This window comes from Vicia villosa, linkage group LG4, assembly GCF_029867415.1.
Source record: "Vicia villosa cultivar HV-30 ecotype Madison, WI linkage group LG4, Vvil1.0, whole genome shotgun sequence".
In the NCBI taxonomy this organism is placed as follows: domain Eukaryota; kingdom Viridiplantae; phylum Streptophyta; class Magnoliopsida; order Fabales; family Fabaceae; genus Vicia; species Vicia villosa.
In genome coordinates this window covers 170,321,995-170,335,488 of record NC_081183.1, presented here as the reverse complement: position 1 = coordinate 170,335,488, position 13,494 = coordinate 170,321,995, and the positions used below count along the sequence as shown (strand labels likewise).

Sequence of the window (13,494 nt, the reverse complement as noted above, 5' to 3'; positions counted from 1 at the left end):
TGTAAAAAAATAAAAAATTATAAGAGAAAGTAGTAAATTAAAAATTAAAAAATATGATAGTTAGCTTTATTTAAAGTTTACTTTAGAAAATTTGTGATATTTGTTTTTTTATAAGGCTGATTGATTTCTTTAAAATATGTTATAGATAAAAAAATATTTATAAAAACTATTTTTAAAATTATTTAAAAATAATATTGTAGTGTTCAAAAAGTACAAGTGTGTGCGTGTTTTACCTGTAAGGACAGAGAGATTTAGAGGTCCTAGTTAGTATATTACACATTTGGATGGTGAGGGATAGCTCATGGAGAGAGTAGCCATGTACAGTGGGTTTTGAGGCTGTTGGTCGGAATTGCTAGGTTGTAGGTGGGCGATTACTCTGGCTGAGTATGTGATGATGGTTATGAGCATAATGCCTTTTTAGTAGTGGAGAAATATGTATGACTTAGAATATGTCTTTTATCCTTTTGAAAAATGATGTATTTATATGGGATTCCAACACCTATAATTTTCTTGAGAAAGGTCACGTCCACCTAGTCAAATAGTGGACAGTTTGATCTCTATTTCTAAGGGAGACATGAGTCAGTAACGACTCTGACTTTCTCTTTGTTCAAGACACGTCTTACCCCACATTTTTTTCCTTCCTTGGGTGAGGAAGACTTAAGGGCGATGTGATACCTCCCTTCGGACGATAACGGGTCGTCGCCTTCTCCTAAGGCGACCCTTGGGTATCACCCTAGGCAAGGTGTTTTATAAATATAACACAACACAATCTCTTAGGCACGACAACTTTGGCAGCGAGCGAAGTGTTTATTACCCGCGACGAGTATCTAGAGGACGGACGCTTCCTCTCGCTCAATTTCTTAATTGACTTTTTTAGGAGTTCAGGCTTTTCCAATTTTAAGGAATCTAAGTTCCTCAGCCACTGCATCGTGTAGCCTGTCTAGTGAGATGTCGAGTCCCTCAGGAAGGCGTATAACCATTCAGGCAAGACTTCCATCAATCCCTCTAGCCAGACCTGACACCAAGTCTTAAGGGATTGATAAGGCCGCGCCCCTTGGGTGTGAATAGTTGGAGGTAATCTTGATGTGAAGTCCCTCAGGCGATAGGGTTTAATTATTTTTAATCATTTTGAGGATTCTAAGTTCCTCAGATGTTGCATCGTGTGGTCCATCTGGTGAGACGCCGAGTCCCTCTGGAAAATTCTTATTTCACCCCATATTTTTCCCACACACCACGCGAAATTCCAAAAATACCCCTCAAAACCAGAAATGCATTTCCGGTTTGCACCGTAATAGACATTAACGTTGGAACTAATCGGAAATATAACTACAGAATGGAACCGTAAGTATATTTCCGGTTCGTAAAACACCTAAAAGGTGTGCAACCTCTTTGTAACATCCTTCTAAAACCCCACGATTTTCACAAATATTTTTAAGAAATAAATAAACGTAAAAGAAAAGCAAGGATGTCACATCTTCCTAGAACTTTACATTAACAATTAATCATACTCTGTAACACGGGTTACCAAACATTTTAAGCATGGATAACATCTTTAACATATTAAGCAAATCACTTCAAACTTCGCAAGAGAATAAGCAATTCAAAACATCTTTATCACAATTAACCAATACCGTAAAAGGTAACTCAAGTATCAACAGAAACACCACAATTCATGCTTACCACGACATGATTATAAAAGCAATACAAAACTCTTTAAAATATAACAAAGATAATCATCGTTCTCAAATCAATCGATCTCAACCTAGATGTTACATATCAGAGCAAGACCCATAGACTCAACAAAACTAAAGTAAGTGCACTCCGAAACTATCGTCTAGACTTCAACGGACTACTTCTGATTACCAGCGCGTTACCCACGTGGAGGCAACATTCAAACAGAAAGGGTGAGTAAATCACAATCATTATAAAAGCATAACTAATAGATATAGTATTCATGACATGGAAATAGCAACAACACAACATCATCCATTACCTCTATAACATAACAACAGTTACTAACCTTCCACATGGAATCACCACAAATCAAGAATTACACCAAACACATCACTTAGCTCATTTATTATGCAATGCCACAAAATAATAAGATGCAACGTCATTAGACTCATGCATGTGGTACCAATACATCACTGATGACTTAGTCATCGTTATTCTTCAAAGATCCCCACCAATAGGATCGATTCCTGCTTGGAACCAGAGCACGTCACAATTTGCACTCAATCCACATAATGGGATTAAGGTCGTCACTGGACTAGGTCGTCCTACAAACTTCGTTGGATTCATCATCCTGCAAAACTTCACTGGACTACTTGTCCAACAATGGTATGAATACATGATGTGCAACAACACATAATAGTAAAATGCATCATTATTCATCATATTAATCATACCTCGTCATATTCATCATCACATGCTTCATAACATACATATCTTCATAACAATAACATAACATCATTAAACACAACCAAGTAACAACGGACATGATTAATTCAATCTCATAATAGAAACATACATACTATTATTCATCACAAGTATCGTCATCCCATCACAAATCAAATCTAGAAACTTACATCCTATTGTTCATTTTATTCCACTAGAATATAGATTATTTCATTAGCTTGCTTACGTTTCGAACGACATTTCAAACGGAGTCCAGAAACTCAAGTAGTAAGAGAATGATAAATCTAAAAAAAATTATCAGGAGTTCTTTCTTTTTCTTGTTTGTCTTTTTTTTTTTTTTTTAATTATCTGCTTGAAGCATGGCTATCAAATTGAGTGAAATTATATTTGGGTTTTATGTAGTTTTATAATATATTCTAACTAAATTTTAGAATACCAAAAAAAGTTATTGTTTTATTTTACCTTTGCAACCATTTTCACACACATAAATAAAATAATAATCCCACCATCTTAAATTATATGACATTTATGTTATTTCATAAATATTGAAGAAAAAATAATAAAAAGTATAATAGAAAATAAACATTAATATTTTATTAAAATTATAAAATGACTTATAATTTAGAATAAATTGTCTCTATAAAACATCTTATAAATTTGGGAGGGGGTACTAATGTTTAATTCTTAGTTGAACACGAACCCTCAAACTCAAAATCACAGTTACCAAACAGAAAAATGAAAAAGCATCTAACATGTGTATACAGACTTTAAAAAAAGAGAGCAAGGAATAAAAGATTTCATCAAATAACACAAATTAGTGAAAACTTTGTGTTCAAGAAACGTTCATAGCAAAATGTTTTATGTAGCTCATGGAGCATTAAGCCCAAGCTCTTTTCCTTGGGACAAGATCTGATGTCTTTATTGCATCTATCTTTGCAGCTACAATGAAATCATTCATACTTAATCCACCTGCAAAAATTTTAACCCTTTCAAATTTCATGCTAAAAAAAGTAAGATGAAACCTATCGATGTTGGCCATCCAGTCTAAATCGGCGGCCAAGATCGGTTAACCGTGTGAAACTGACTATGTAATATGAATTGTATATCAAATCAACGGCTGAAATAGTTGATGTAATCTCGAGAAATAAATAGTAACAAATTGTGCAGAGAATATAAGAAGGGCACACTGGTTTAAGGCTTACCAATGGATGTTGTCCATAGTTCTGCTCTGACTAGATTTGGTTGTTCTATGTGGATATTAGGGAAATGGCCTGCGGTCTCTACAACATTAGAGATTCTGTTAATGAGTTCAACTCCGCATTTAAAATCTCTCAATTTCCACAAGCATCGAAGTTTAAGCACCCCTTCATCGTTCACAAGTCTCCAACCCAAAACCTACATAAATAAAAAGAAAGATGTTTCAGAAGATTAGAAAAGATAAAAATGACTTTTATAAAATTTGCAGGGTAATAATAATTTGTTATCAAGGAAATATATTATGGTTATAGAATATAGCTTGCTATAAATGTGTATCAGATTTGACTATCAAGTCAAGTAAGCTCTACATACAACAAATTAAGTGAGAAAAGCATGATTTGACTCTAGTATTGTTAAAAATAATAGGAAAGACAATATTCCAAGCATGCATTATCAGTTTTAACCAATGTAGTGAATGTAGTCAAGCACGAGATCTTAAGTAGGATCGGTCGGCTTGTGAAAGATCGTAAAACTCAAATTGTTAGCACAACAAGTAAGATCCTATTGAAGGGAAAAATGGTAATTTCATATATACATTTATACACACGCATACATAAAAACAAGAAAATTATAATTCAGGCCCAAAAAAAGGCCCAACGCGTTTTATTTTTTACGAACTTGCTTCAAAAAGCTTGATCTTGACCACACGGGCAAAGAAACCGATCTTTCTCTAATCATAGCGCACTCTCAGGCATCCTTGACACGTAAGATTTTACTATCCAACACTCAAGATCTTGACTACACTGGTTTTAACTGTATAAACAATTTAGTAAACTCAAATTCTTAAAAGTTGAGGTGTCTAATCTAATCTCATGTCAAAACTTGCTAATGTATCAAGTATCCTTCATCGAACAGAGTTTATCAGAAAATGGCAATAGTAACAAAAAGAAATATTTCAGAACATTGATACTTAATTTCCAAATGAAAATACAGGTTCAACTACTGTATGCAGCCTGAAAGCAACCTGTTAATAAACAAAACCAAAACATACATTCAAATGTGCATCTAAACTAAAGCGTAAAATCAACCTTGACTTCAAACGTGCAACTAAATTGGCACATCTTTCAATATTTCAATATATGCACAAAATTTCCATAATATATCGGTGTTTGTCAATCCTGTCTTTGAGGGTGTGCAAGACGACCAATAACACGTCTTTGAGGGTGTGCAAGACGACCAATAACACGGTCTTCCACTTTTTCATTATTAAGCTATGGCAAAAAGGACTTCCATATACATATTTCACGGTTAATTTACAGTTAAATAAACTCCTTAAAAGATTCATGATTCAACTAAAATTAACTTCAACTTTTTAGACAGAGTCACTCAAAAATTTGAGAAGGCTCTAGTCAGTGTCTATAGGTGGTTAGAGAGAGATAGTCACCTTTCTTATAAGCTGGTTAGCATCCTCAATGGAAAGAGGAGACTGTAAAGGTGAAATGGGAAGACACTCCTGTTGAGAAAGAGAAAGAGCAGAGATATTGGGGATGAGGATTTTGTGTTCCGTGTTGTAACTACCTAGAACTTTATCTCCGAATTTACTTTCCACTTCAGCTGGGAAAGGGTCTCTGGCACCAAAATCCCCCAAGAAATCGTTGGCCAAGGAGCGGAGTGGGGAGAAACCTTTTGAAGTATGAGAGGGCTGGAAATGGAAGGAAGGGTTGATTTTGGTGGTGGTGGGGAGCAGTTGCTGTGGCAATTGCAAGACAGGGAATGATAATAGAAGCTTGGTTGTAGCCATTGATTTATGGAGAGCACTAGTTTCTTTGGGTAGGGTGGATTGTGAAGATGAATTGAATGGATTGGTCTTGTTTTGTTTAGTGGTTAACAATAGCCTCCTGTGGTACTGGTGGAGGAACTTCTGATTTTACTCTTCTTTTGTTTCTTTCTTTATATGTTTTTTAATACAAATTCAAATATAAAAATTTTAATATTGTTTTTAATATACAAATTCTATTAAAATATTTTTTTTGGATTTACATAAAAATAATAATTTAATGGCTTAAATAGTAAAATAGTATCTGGACCGGAAAAGGGAGACCCAATTTTGACCGCTACAAATTTGTTTTTCCATGATAGAGACATCTGAATATCTCAAAATATTTTTGGATTATTTTATAAATACGTCTTCGAACACATCAAATTTTATTTTTTGTTAAATTTTAGTTCGAAGATGCATCTCTCAATTTTTCTAAATTTAATGCAAAGACATATCTCTAAAAATACATCAGCAGAAAATAATAGAACTAACATAAAAGAACTTTTAGTTTCATCTTTCATTTCCTCTAGTAACTTTCTAAGTCTCCATGCTTCACCACTCTCTTTTAGGCTACCATCATATCTCATTTGAGTAACTTCCATTATAGTGGAGTCGGGGTCATGCAAGATTAACACTCTACACTCAAATTAATACGTGGGGAAGAAGAATGAAATGAAATTAAAACTTGTTACCTTACTTTGGCGTTTATATATATATAGCCGTCTCAAATTTTTGGAGACTATGTGTAGGTTAGTTATAATTTATGTATGACAAAACAAATATAACCCCCATTATTTAAGATTTAGCTTAACAAATAATTTATGAGGCCCTGTTTTCTTATAGTTTAATCCTGGAAAATTCTGAGGCCGTGTGTAGGTTAGTTATAGTTTACCTATGACAAAATAGAGACCTTATTAATTAAGATTTAACCTAACAAATAATTTATGAGATCTTATTTACTTATAGTTTAACCCTGGAAAAGTTTGAGGCTTATGTAGTAGCCTGCCCTTAAAGACGATCATATATTTGTTAGCCATAATTTGCGGCGAGTTATTGGATGAATTTGCAATTGGGATCTCTTGTGATCATTAGGATGATAATCTTTGTGCGTTGGGAAGATTCTGACAGGAATAAGTTCCCTTCCCAGTGGTTGGTCGGGTTGATGTGGTCGGCCCAAAATAATATCTTTGATCAATCCTACAAGAATCTTAATGGCTCCTATAAAGATTTTAAGGTGTTTTAGCAAATTCATACAAGTTAAAACACTTTTTGGTGATTGTATGCATTGTCTAAGTAATCTAAGAGTGACTAAACATCTTTACAATAATTTGATCACTCGGACAAAAACTAGACGAACTTTCACACTTCCTATCATTCACAATCTTTGAAGTTTCAAGATCCATTGCTAGATTCATCATTGATTCAACACATCATCTAGAACATCATTTCAAGTATTTTAATCTATTTTCACTCACACATCCTTTTGTATTTCTCTCACTAACTTGAACGTTAGAGTGTTAACTTTGTAAGTTAGCTTGCTTTCTACTCCATAAGAAATACTAATCCACCATAGCAAGATACAACTTCACAACTTCATTTCCTTTTCTTAATAAAATCCTTATAATATATTTAGTCCCAAGTCTCTTAACTTAATTTAATATTTTGCTTTAATCCGTTAACAAAAAACGTTACAAGTTAGTCCCTTAACTTCACTTCGGTTATCTTATTTGGCCTCTTCCGTAACTTTTTGACAATAAAATGTTAAGTTTCGGTGACGTGATGTACAACAAGACTCGAAGTCCAAATGTCATTAGATATTTGTATTATAAAGTATTTTCACTTAAGTAGGTGCCATAAAGATGGTCATAATAAAGCTACATTAAGTGAAAATACTATATAATATAAATGCTGAATCACATTGAATCACATTTGCACTTTGAGTCTTACTCTATATCCACGACACCACACCTTAATGTGTTTTTGTTAGAAATTGATGGAAGGGACAAGGAGAATAACATAAGGGAAATTAAAATTAAGAGTCTTGTAATATTTTTCAATTAACAGTTTATAACAAAATATTAAATTAAGTTAAGTGATTAATTATGTATTAAAAAAAATTATTCGCTTGATTCAATTATTTTATTCCTTAGCATTTTCTCTAGGTTTTTCATTTTTTAAATATTTATTTTTAATTAAAATTAAATTAAGCTCGGGGAAACTAGGGTTGTTTATACTTTCTCAAAAGAAAATAAAAACCAACTGGGTTGCATCAAAACGTAACAAAACAAGAGTTTTCGGAAGGCGACGGAATTGAATTTGCGTAGCGCGATGGCACTCAACAACGGACTCAGATCTGCTGCGAAGCTTATCGCTTCTTCTGAATCCTCCATCTCCAAATCAGGTCAAATCCCCAACCTTACCCTCTTTCTTACCTCTTAAATCTGATTATAACCAGATTCTTTCGCGTTGAATCGGTTAGGGTTAAGGTTGGATCTGTAAATGAAATAATTTCTGCTTTTTTGTGTGTGCTCAATTTCAATTTTATTAGGTTTTTTTTGTCTTCTGTTGATGAATAAAATAAATAAGATTTTTTGCTGGCTGTGATTTCAATGTTGTTATTTAAGGTATATGATTTGGATTCGTGATTTAAGAGGCTTGATTTGTTAGAGGGAGGTGCAGGGTTAGGGTTGAATCTGATGTTTTCACTGCATTTAAAATCTTGCAATTTGAGTTTCATTTTGTTTTCTTTTCTTTTTTTTCTTCTTTTTATTTGACAAGTTAACATATGCATATCTCATTTATATGATTGGGTTTTGTTAAGAGTCTCAACATAAACATGTACTTATAAGTGGGGTAATCCTCACCTACAAGATGGTTTTGTAGGAATTCATTAGGACTAACCACATTTTTTAACGTGGTATCAGAGCAGACTATGGTTTCATTTAAGTCTGATAAAACTTAATTGTTGCTGTTTGGGTCTAATTAGGCCAGGGGCATGATTAATAACATTTTCTCATTGATAGTTGTATCTAGTAAGAATGATTTTTTTTGTGCGAGAGTTAGAGGAATTCTTGTTAGTCATTGAAGTAACGGTTAATGGCTTAGGTTAAAAGGTCATTTTATTCAACGGACATTAAACTTTCATTTTCATAATTTTCTCTTTTCCTATTAGTGTCATAGTCATCTTGAGTCAAAATACCCAGATCACCATCCTTGCATACTTCTCAAGACCTAACCTTGAATCAAAATGTATGAAATATCACCCTCTCTCAATCCCTCAAGCATACAGAACGCTATCCTTTGATATTTCACAAGAATCAACCTTCAGTTTCATTTATTTATTTTATAAATAATAATTGTTGTACTCTATTTGATCCATGTAGCTGATCCCACGTTTTGGAATAAAGCTTGGTTGTTGTTGTTTTGAAACACAAACACAAAAACCAAATTAAGTTAGAGTTTTAAAATGCTTCAATGGTGGAGGGTTATATAATTTAAAACTCCATGAGTATTTTTCAAATAAATTAACCAAAAACCAGATTGTGTGTTAGAGTTTTATGCTTGGCATCCTCGTTGGTGGCATATTTGATTGTCATGGTAGAATCGATCTTGGCTTCTTTATGGCTTGTTTTAATGGAATCCCCATCAAGCAAGCAACATTCAGCTACAGTTGCAAGGGTCCAAAACCAGCATAGCCATATTGAAGGGGGTAACATCGGCCAAAAAACATTATTTGTTGGCTGTGGGTGTGTTAACTGACACCATGGCCATTATCACTAGATAATGTTTAGGATATAGTCATTGTTACCCTTAGTTTTCTACTTTCTAATTAGAAGACATTGTTGTTATGTTGTGACAGTGAGTAGAAATTTTCATTCAACTGGTGTGAAGAGGATGGGAGGCGGACATGGCCACAGTGAGCCACACTACATGCATTCATATCACATGTACAACTTGGACCAGATGAAGCATCAGGGGTTGAAAATGTCTCTTGCAGTGTTCACTGCATTCAGCATCGGTGTTGCAGTTCCTGTCTTTGCAGTTGTTTTCCAGCAAAAGAAGACAGCATCTGGTTGATTCATCTTATACTTCATTTGCAATAATAATTTGGTGGATTTGGGGATCCTAGACTAGCATATTGGTTTTGGTGGTTATTGTCGAATTACTTTGACTGTGTTTATGTTTAATTTTCCATATGGATTTTTCACATATTTGTGGTAATAATCAATTTCTCTGTACTGCCAAATACTCGTGTTTGGACATTTTCATTTCTTAATACAAAGTATAGAATTGGAATGTTCTTCTTTCAGGTGGGGTTTATCAATTGTTTGATAGTCTGCTAGTGCAAGTTTGCATTAAACTCTCATTGGTTGCTTAGGATATTAAGACAAATTCCACAAAAGTAGCAACCCTGAAATATTTTACATTTCTCACTAGTTTGGCTACTTGCAATAGTACTCATTTGTTATAGATTCCTCAGAAGTTGGTATGGAGAGCATAATGAGAAAAGGTATTGACCGGTAATCAAGAGGGTTTTTTTTCCTATTTTTAGTACAAGTGCAATTTGGGGAGAAAACTATCAGTTGGTTAAGTGATGAATACTAAGAATTAGTCACCTTCATATTTCTGCAAAATTGAATCAAATTGAATAGAAACGTAGAAAACTTGAAATATAAAAATAACTGTTTTTAATTGTTTCGGACCAAGTTTAATTGTTACTCAATGTATTATGAGAAATGCTAGCAACACTCTCTTTTAAACACTCTCTCAAACACTTTCTCTTTTATTGGTTGAAACATGTGTGGGTCCTACTACTTTATGTGGGATTTATTTTCAAAGTGAGGGGCCCACACATATATCAACCAATAAGAAAGTGAGTACTTTATGTGGGATTTATTTTCAAAGTGAGGGGCCCACACATATATCAACCAATAAGAAAGTGAGTGCTTGAGAGAGTGTTAAAAAGAGAGTGTTGCTAGCACTCCTCATGTATTATATTTTTGTAAGTGGTTAGTCTAATAGTAATAAAAGTAAAACCTTAAGTTTTTACTTGACTAGCAATATAAAAATCGAATATCCCTATTAAATTCATTAAGGAATGTAATTAAGCTGTATGAAAAAAATTATAAGTTATTTTATTAAAATATCCTTTATTAATTGTTTAAAAAAAGTTTTTTAAAAAAAACATTAAAAAATTAATATTTTATTAAGACCATAAAATGATATTAATTTAAAATAAATATATTTTACTTAGTAGTATATAATAGGGGTGACAATTGGATCCATTAAACTAAAATTCATCCAATCCATCCACTAAAAATCCAATCCATCCACCAAATAAAAAATAAGTTAATGGATGAATTAAATCCATCCATTTATATATATGGATAAATCCAATCCATCCAACACATTTTGATAATTCAATGGATTATTTTTATTTTATACTTTAAATGGTTTAAATTATTTTCTAAAAAAAATAATAAAATTTGAAAATACAAATAATCGAGTTTTTCATAAAATTGGTTTGGTCCATCCAATCAATCCATTAACGATCCAATCCATATCCATTCAATCCATCCATTTTGCCACCTCTAGTATATAATAAACCATCTTTTTATTCAGATGGTTAACCACTTAACCTTAGATTTATTTTGGTTATTTAACTTAAGTTTTATATCGATATTTTAATTTTTTAAAATGTATCAGGTTAATCTTTTAAATTTAATTAGTGACATATTTAATGATCAATTTTATAATTTTTTCTTCGTTAATTAAACAAAAATGTTTGATATAATACATTTTAAAAACTTAAGGAATTAATATGAATTATTATTGAATTAAAGGATTAAATTGAACACCAAAATTAAGATACAGAACTAAAAGATGTTAAACTTTTATACAATTAGCTGGTTGCTTTGTCGGATGCACAAACTACCTTTAGATTATTTTGTTATGTATTTGATAAATTAAAAGATATAAATTATTTTTATTAATAACGTAGTAATGTAATTATCCATTGTAAATAAGTCATAATTTTAATTATTATTATTATTATTATTATTATTATTATTATTATTATTATTATTATTATTATTATTATTATTATTATTATTATTATTATTATTATTATTATGTTTTAGAAAAGAGGACAATTTTCATTAATTAAACTGACATGAATGATCATTTAACACTCATGTTCGGTAGAATTTGAATTCATTCAATTTTAGTTGTTCTTGTGTGAACTTACATGATGTATCATTACATGAGTAGGTGATGTTACATTCACGTTATTGATTATGATTGGTTGGTGTGGTGCTTTTGTAACATCCCGAAAATTATTTCTAATTATTTAATTTAAGTAGGAAAATTATTTAATTGGAATAATTGATTTTATGAGGAACATTGAGAAATATTGGAAAATAGTTATTGGGCTGTGTTGTGGTTAGTGAGAAAGGGAGGTGTTAACTTGTTAGACCCATTAACCAAAGTTATTCTATTTCTCATAAAATAGAAGGAAATTGTGAAATAGGAGGGTTACAGCAATTGGGAGAAGAGAAAGAACGTGAAAATAACTGAAGAGCTTTGGAAAGGGGAAGACCGAAGATCAAACCTAAGGTAAAAGGTGATTACTCTAATTATATGGTATTATGATTTTGATGATGATAGGATTGAATTAAGGGATTAGAATCTCTATTTGGGATGTTAGGTTTTGTGAAATACCAACACTGACATGCATGATTTGATGAATTGACTGCAATTGATGATGTAGTATTGTTACATGGTGTTATGGTATGTTGTTTGTGCATTAGAATCATGTATTTGGAGTATTTTGATGTTATTGGTGATCAATTTCGTAATGGTATGAGTTGGTATAAAAGCCTTAAAAATCATGTTTTTCAGCTACTGGGTTCGTGGGAACCGGTTCCCATGTGGGAGGAACCGGGTTCCACTGTTTTAGAACGTTAAAAATAGCATTTTTGGGTCCAGGAACCGGTTCCCAAGTGGGAGGAACCGGGTTCCAGTACAAATTCCAGCAGCACGTTTTGAAAACTATTATAACTTTAAAAGCTTCTAATTTTCGAACCGTAAGTCCGTTTTAGACGCCGTTTAGGACGTTGTTTCTTAAATTAAACACTCTACGATATAAAGTAAAGAAAACAACAATAACTTGATTTTATTTTGAAAATCTTGATTTATTTCGTTTATGGCGTGTTTTGTACATTGTGTGCATGATTTGGTTAATGTGACAATGTGGTGATGTTGTAATAATATAACTGTGATTTGACGTTATATGTGGTGTGAATTATATATGATATAATTGTAGATGGTGCTGAAACCGAATATATCATTCGGTGTTGCTTTTGGTGAGTTATTGGTAATGACACTGTTCATTTTGATCATGTGGTGATTGTTGTGATCGTATAATGATAATTTGATTTGTTTTGAATGATGAATGATACATGTACATACTTGTTGGTGATAACTATGTTGAGTTATGTGAGACGATGTTGTTCATCGGATCGGTGATGTTGTAGGTATGTCATATGTGTGTATTCATTCATATGCATTTTGGTGATGGATCCCGGTGATGTTGTGGATCAAATGGTGGGCATAATTCCCATTGTGTGGAATTTTTGCCGGTTGGGCTGTATCTCGGTGATGAATAGATCAGTCGGATGGGTATAGCCCATGTATGGTACCACATGCATAAGAGTCTGCATGGTCTTTGTATAAATTGTGACATGTCAGGATGAAATCCGGTGTTATGATTGTGTGGTGTTATTGGTGCATACTTTTGACTTGTGCTTGTGGTTGGTATGAATTGATAAATCTGAATATGCTAAGTAGGGTGGATAATTGCTTATGAAATCTATATCTGACGATTTATAATGCTATTTAATTATGATGTAGTCTCACCCTTACTTTGATGATTTCAGATTGAAGTAGCGGCTTAAGCGATCGGTGAGGATGACTTGTAAAGTCATGTCTTTAGTTTTAATAAATAGGTGTCGGGTCATGCTCTGAGACTTGTAACAGTGGGGACCGCTTGATTGAGAGTT

The 13,494-nt window shown here is 32.7% G+C and overlaps 2 protein-coding genes across 2 annotated transcripts; one reads left to right on the top strand and one right to left on the bottom strand.

Moving 5' to 3' along the window:
* Positions 1–2,992: 2,992 nt before the first annotated feature.
* LOC131600268 (probable pterin-4-alpha-carbinolamine dehydratase, chloroplastic) lies at positions 2,993–5,549 on the bottom strand. The gene is made up of 3 exons (XM_058872454.1): positions 5,060–5,549; positions 3,621–3,813; positions 2,993–3,387 (listed from the first exon to the last, which is right to left on the bottom strand). The coding sequence occupies exons 1-3, from the start codon at positions 5,414–5,416 to the stop codon at positions 3,296–3,298; spliced, it is 642 nt and encodes a 213-aa protein (XP_058728437.1). The 5' UTR covers positions 5,417–5,549; the 3' UTR covers positions 2,993–3,295.
* A 2,127-nt stretch (positions 5,550–7,676) lies between these two features.
* Positions 7,677–9,743, top strand: LOC131595889 (uncharacterized). The gene is made up of 2 exons (XM_058868409.1): positions 7,677–7,835; positions 9,294–9,743. The coding sequence occupies exons 1-2, from the start codon at positions 7,763–7,765 to the stop codon at positions 9,509–9,511; spliced, it is 291 nt and encodes a 96-aa protein (XP_058724392.1). The 5' UTR covers positions 7,677–7,762; the 3' UTR covers positions 9,512–9,743.
* The last annotated feature ends 3,751 nt before the right edge of the window (positions 9,744–13,494 follow it).

Coding starts and splice junctions, on each gene's coding strand:
- LOC131600268 (XM_058872454.1), bottom strand. CDS start 5,416: ATGGCTACAACCAAGCTTCTATTATCATTCCCTGTCTTGCAATTGCCA. Junction 3,814..5,059: donor CTAACCAGCTTATAAGAAAG/GTGACTATCTCT, acceptor TTATTTATGTAG/GTTTTGGGTTGGAGACTTGT. Junction 3,388..3,620: donor ACTATGGACAACATCCATTG/GTAAGCCTTAAA, acceptor AAATTTTTGCAG/GTGGATTAAGTATGAATGAT.
- LOC131595889 (XM_058868409.1), top strand. CDS start 7,763: ATGGCACTCAACAACGGACTCAGATCTGCTGCGAAGCTTATCGCTTCT. Junction 7,836..9,293: donor ATCCTCCATCTCCAAATCAG/GTCAAATCCCCA, acceptor ATGTTGTGACAG/TGAGTAGAAATTTTCATTCA.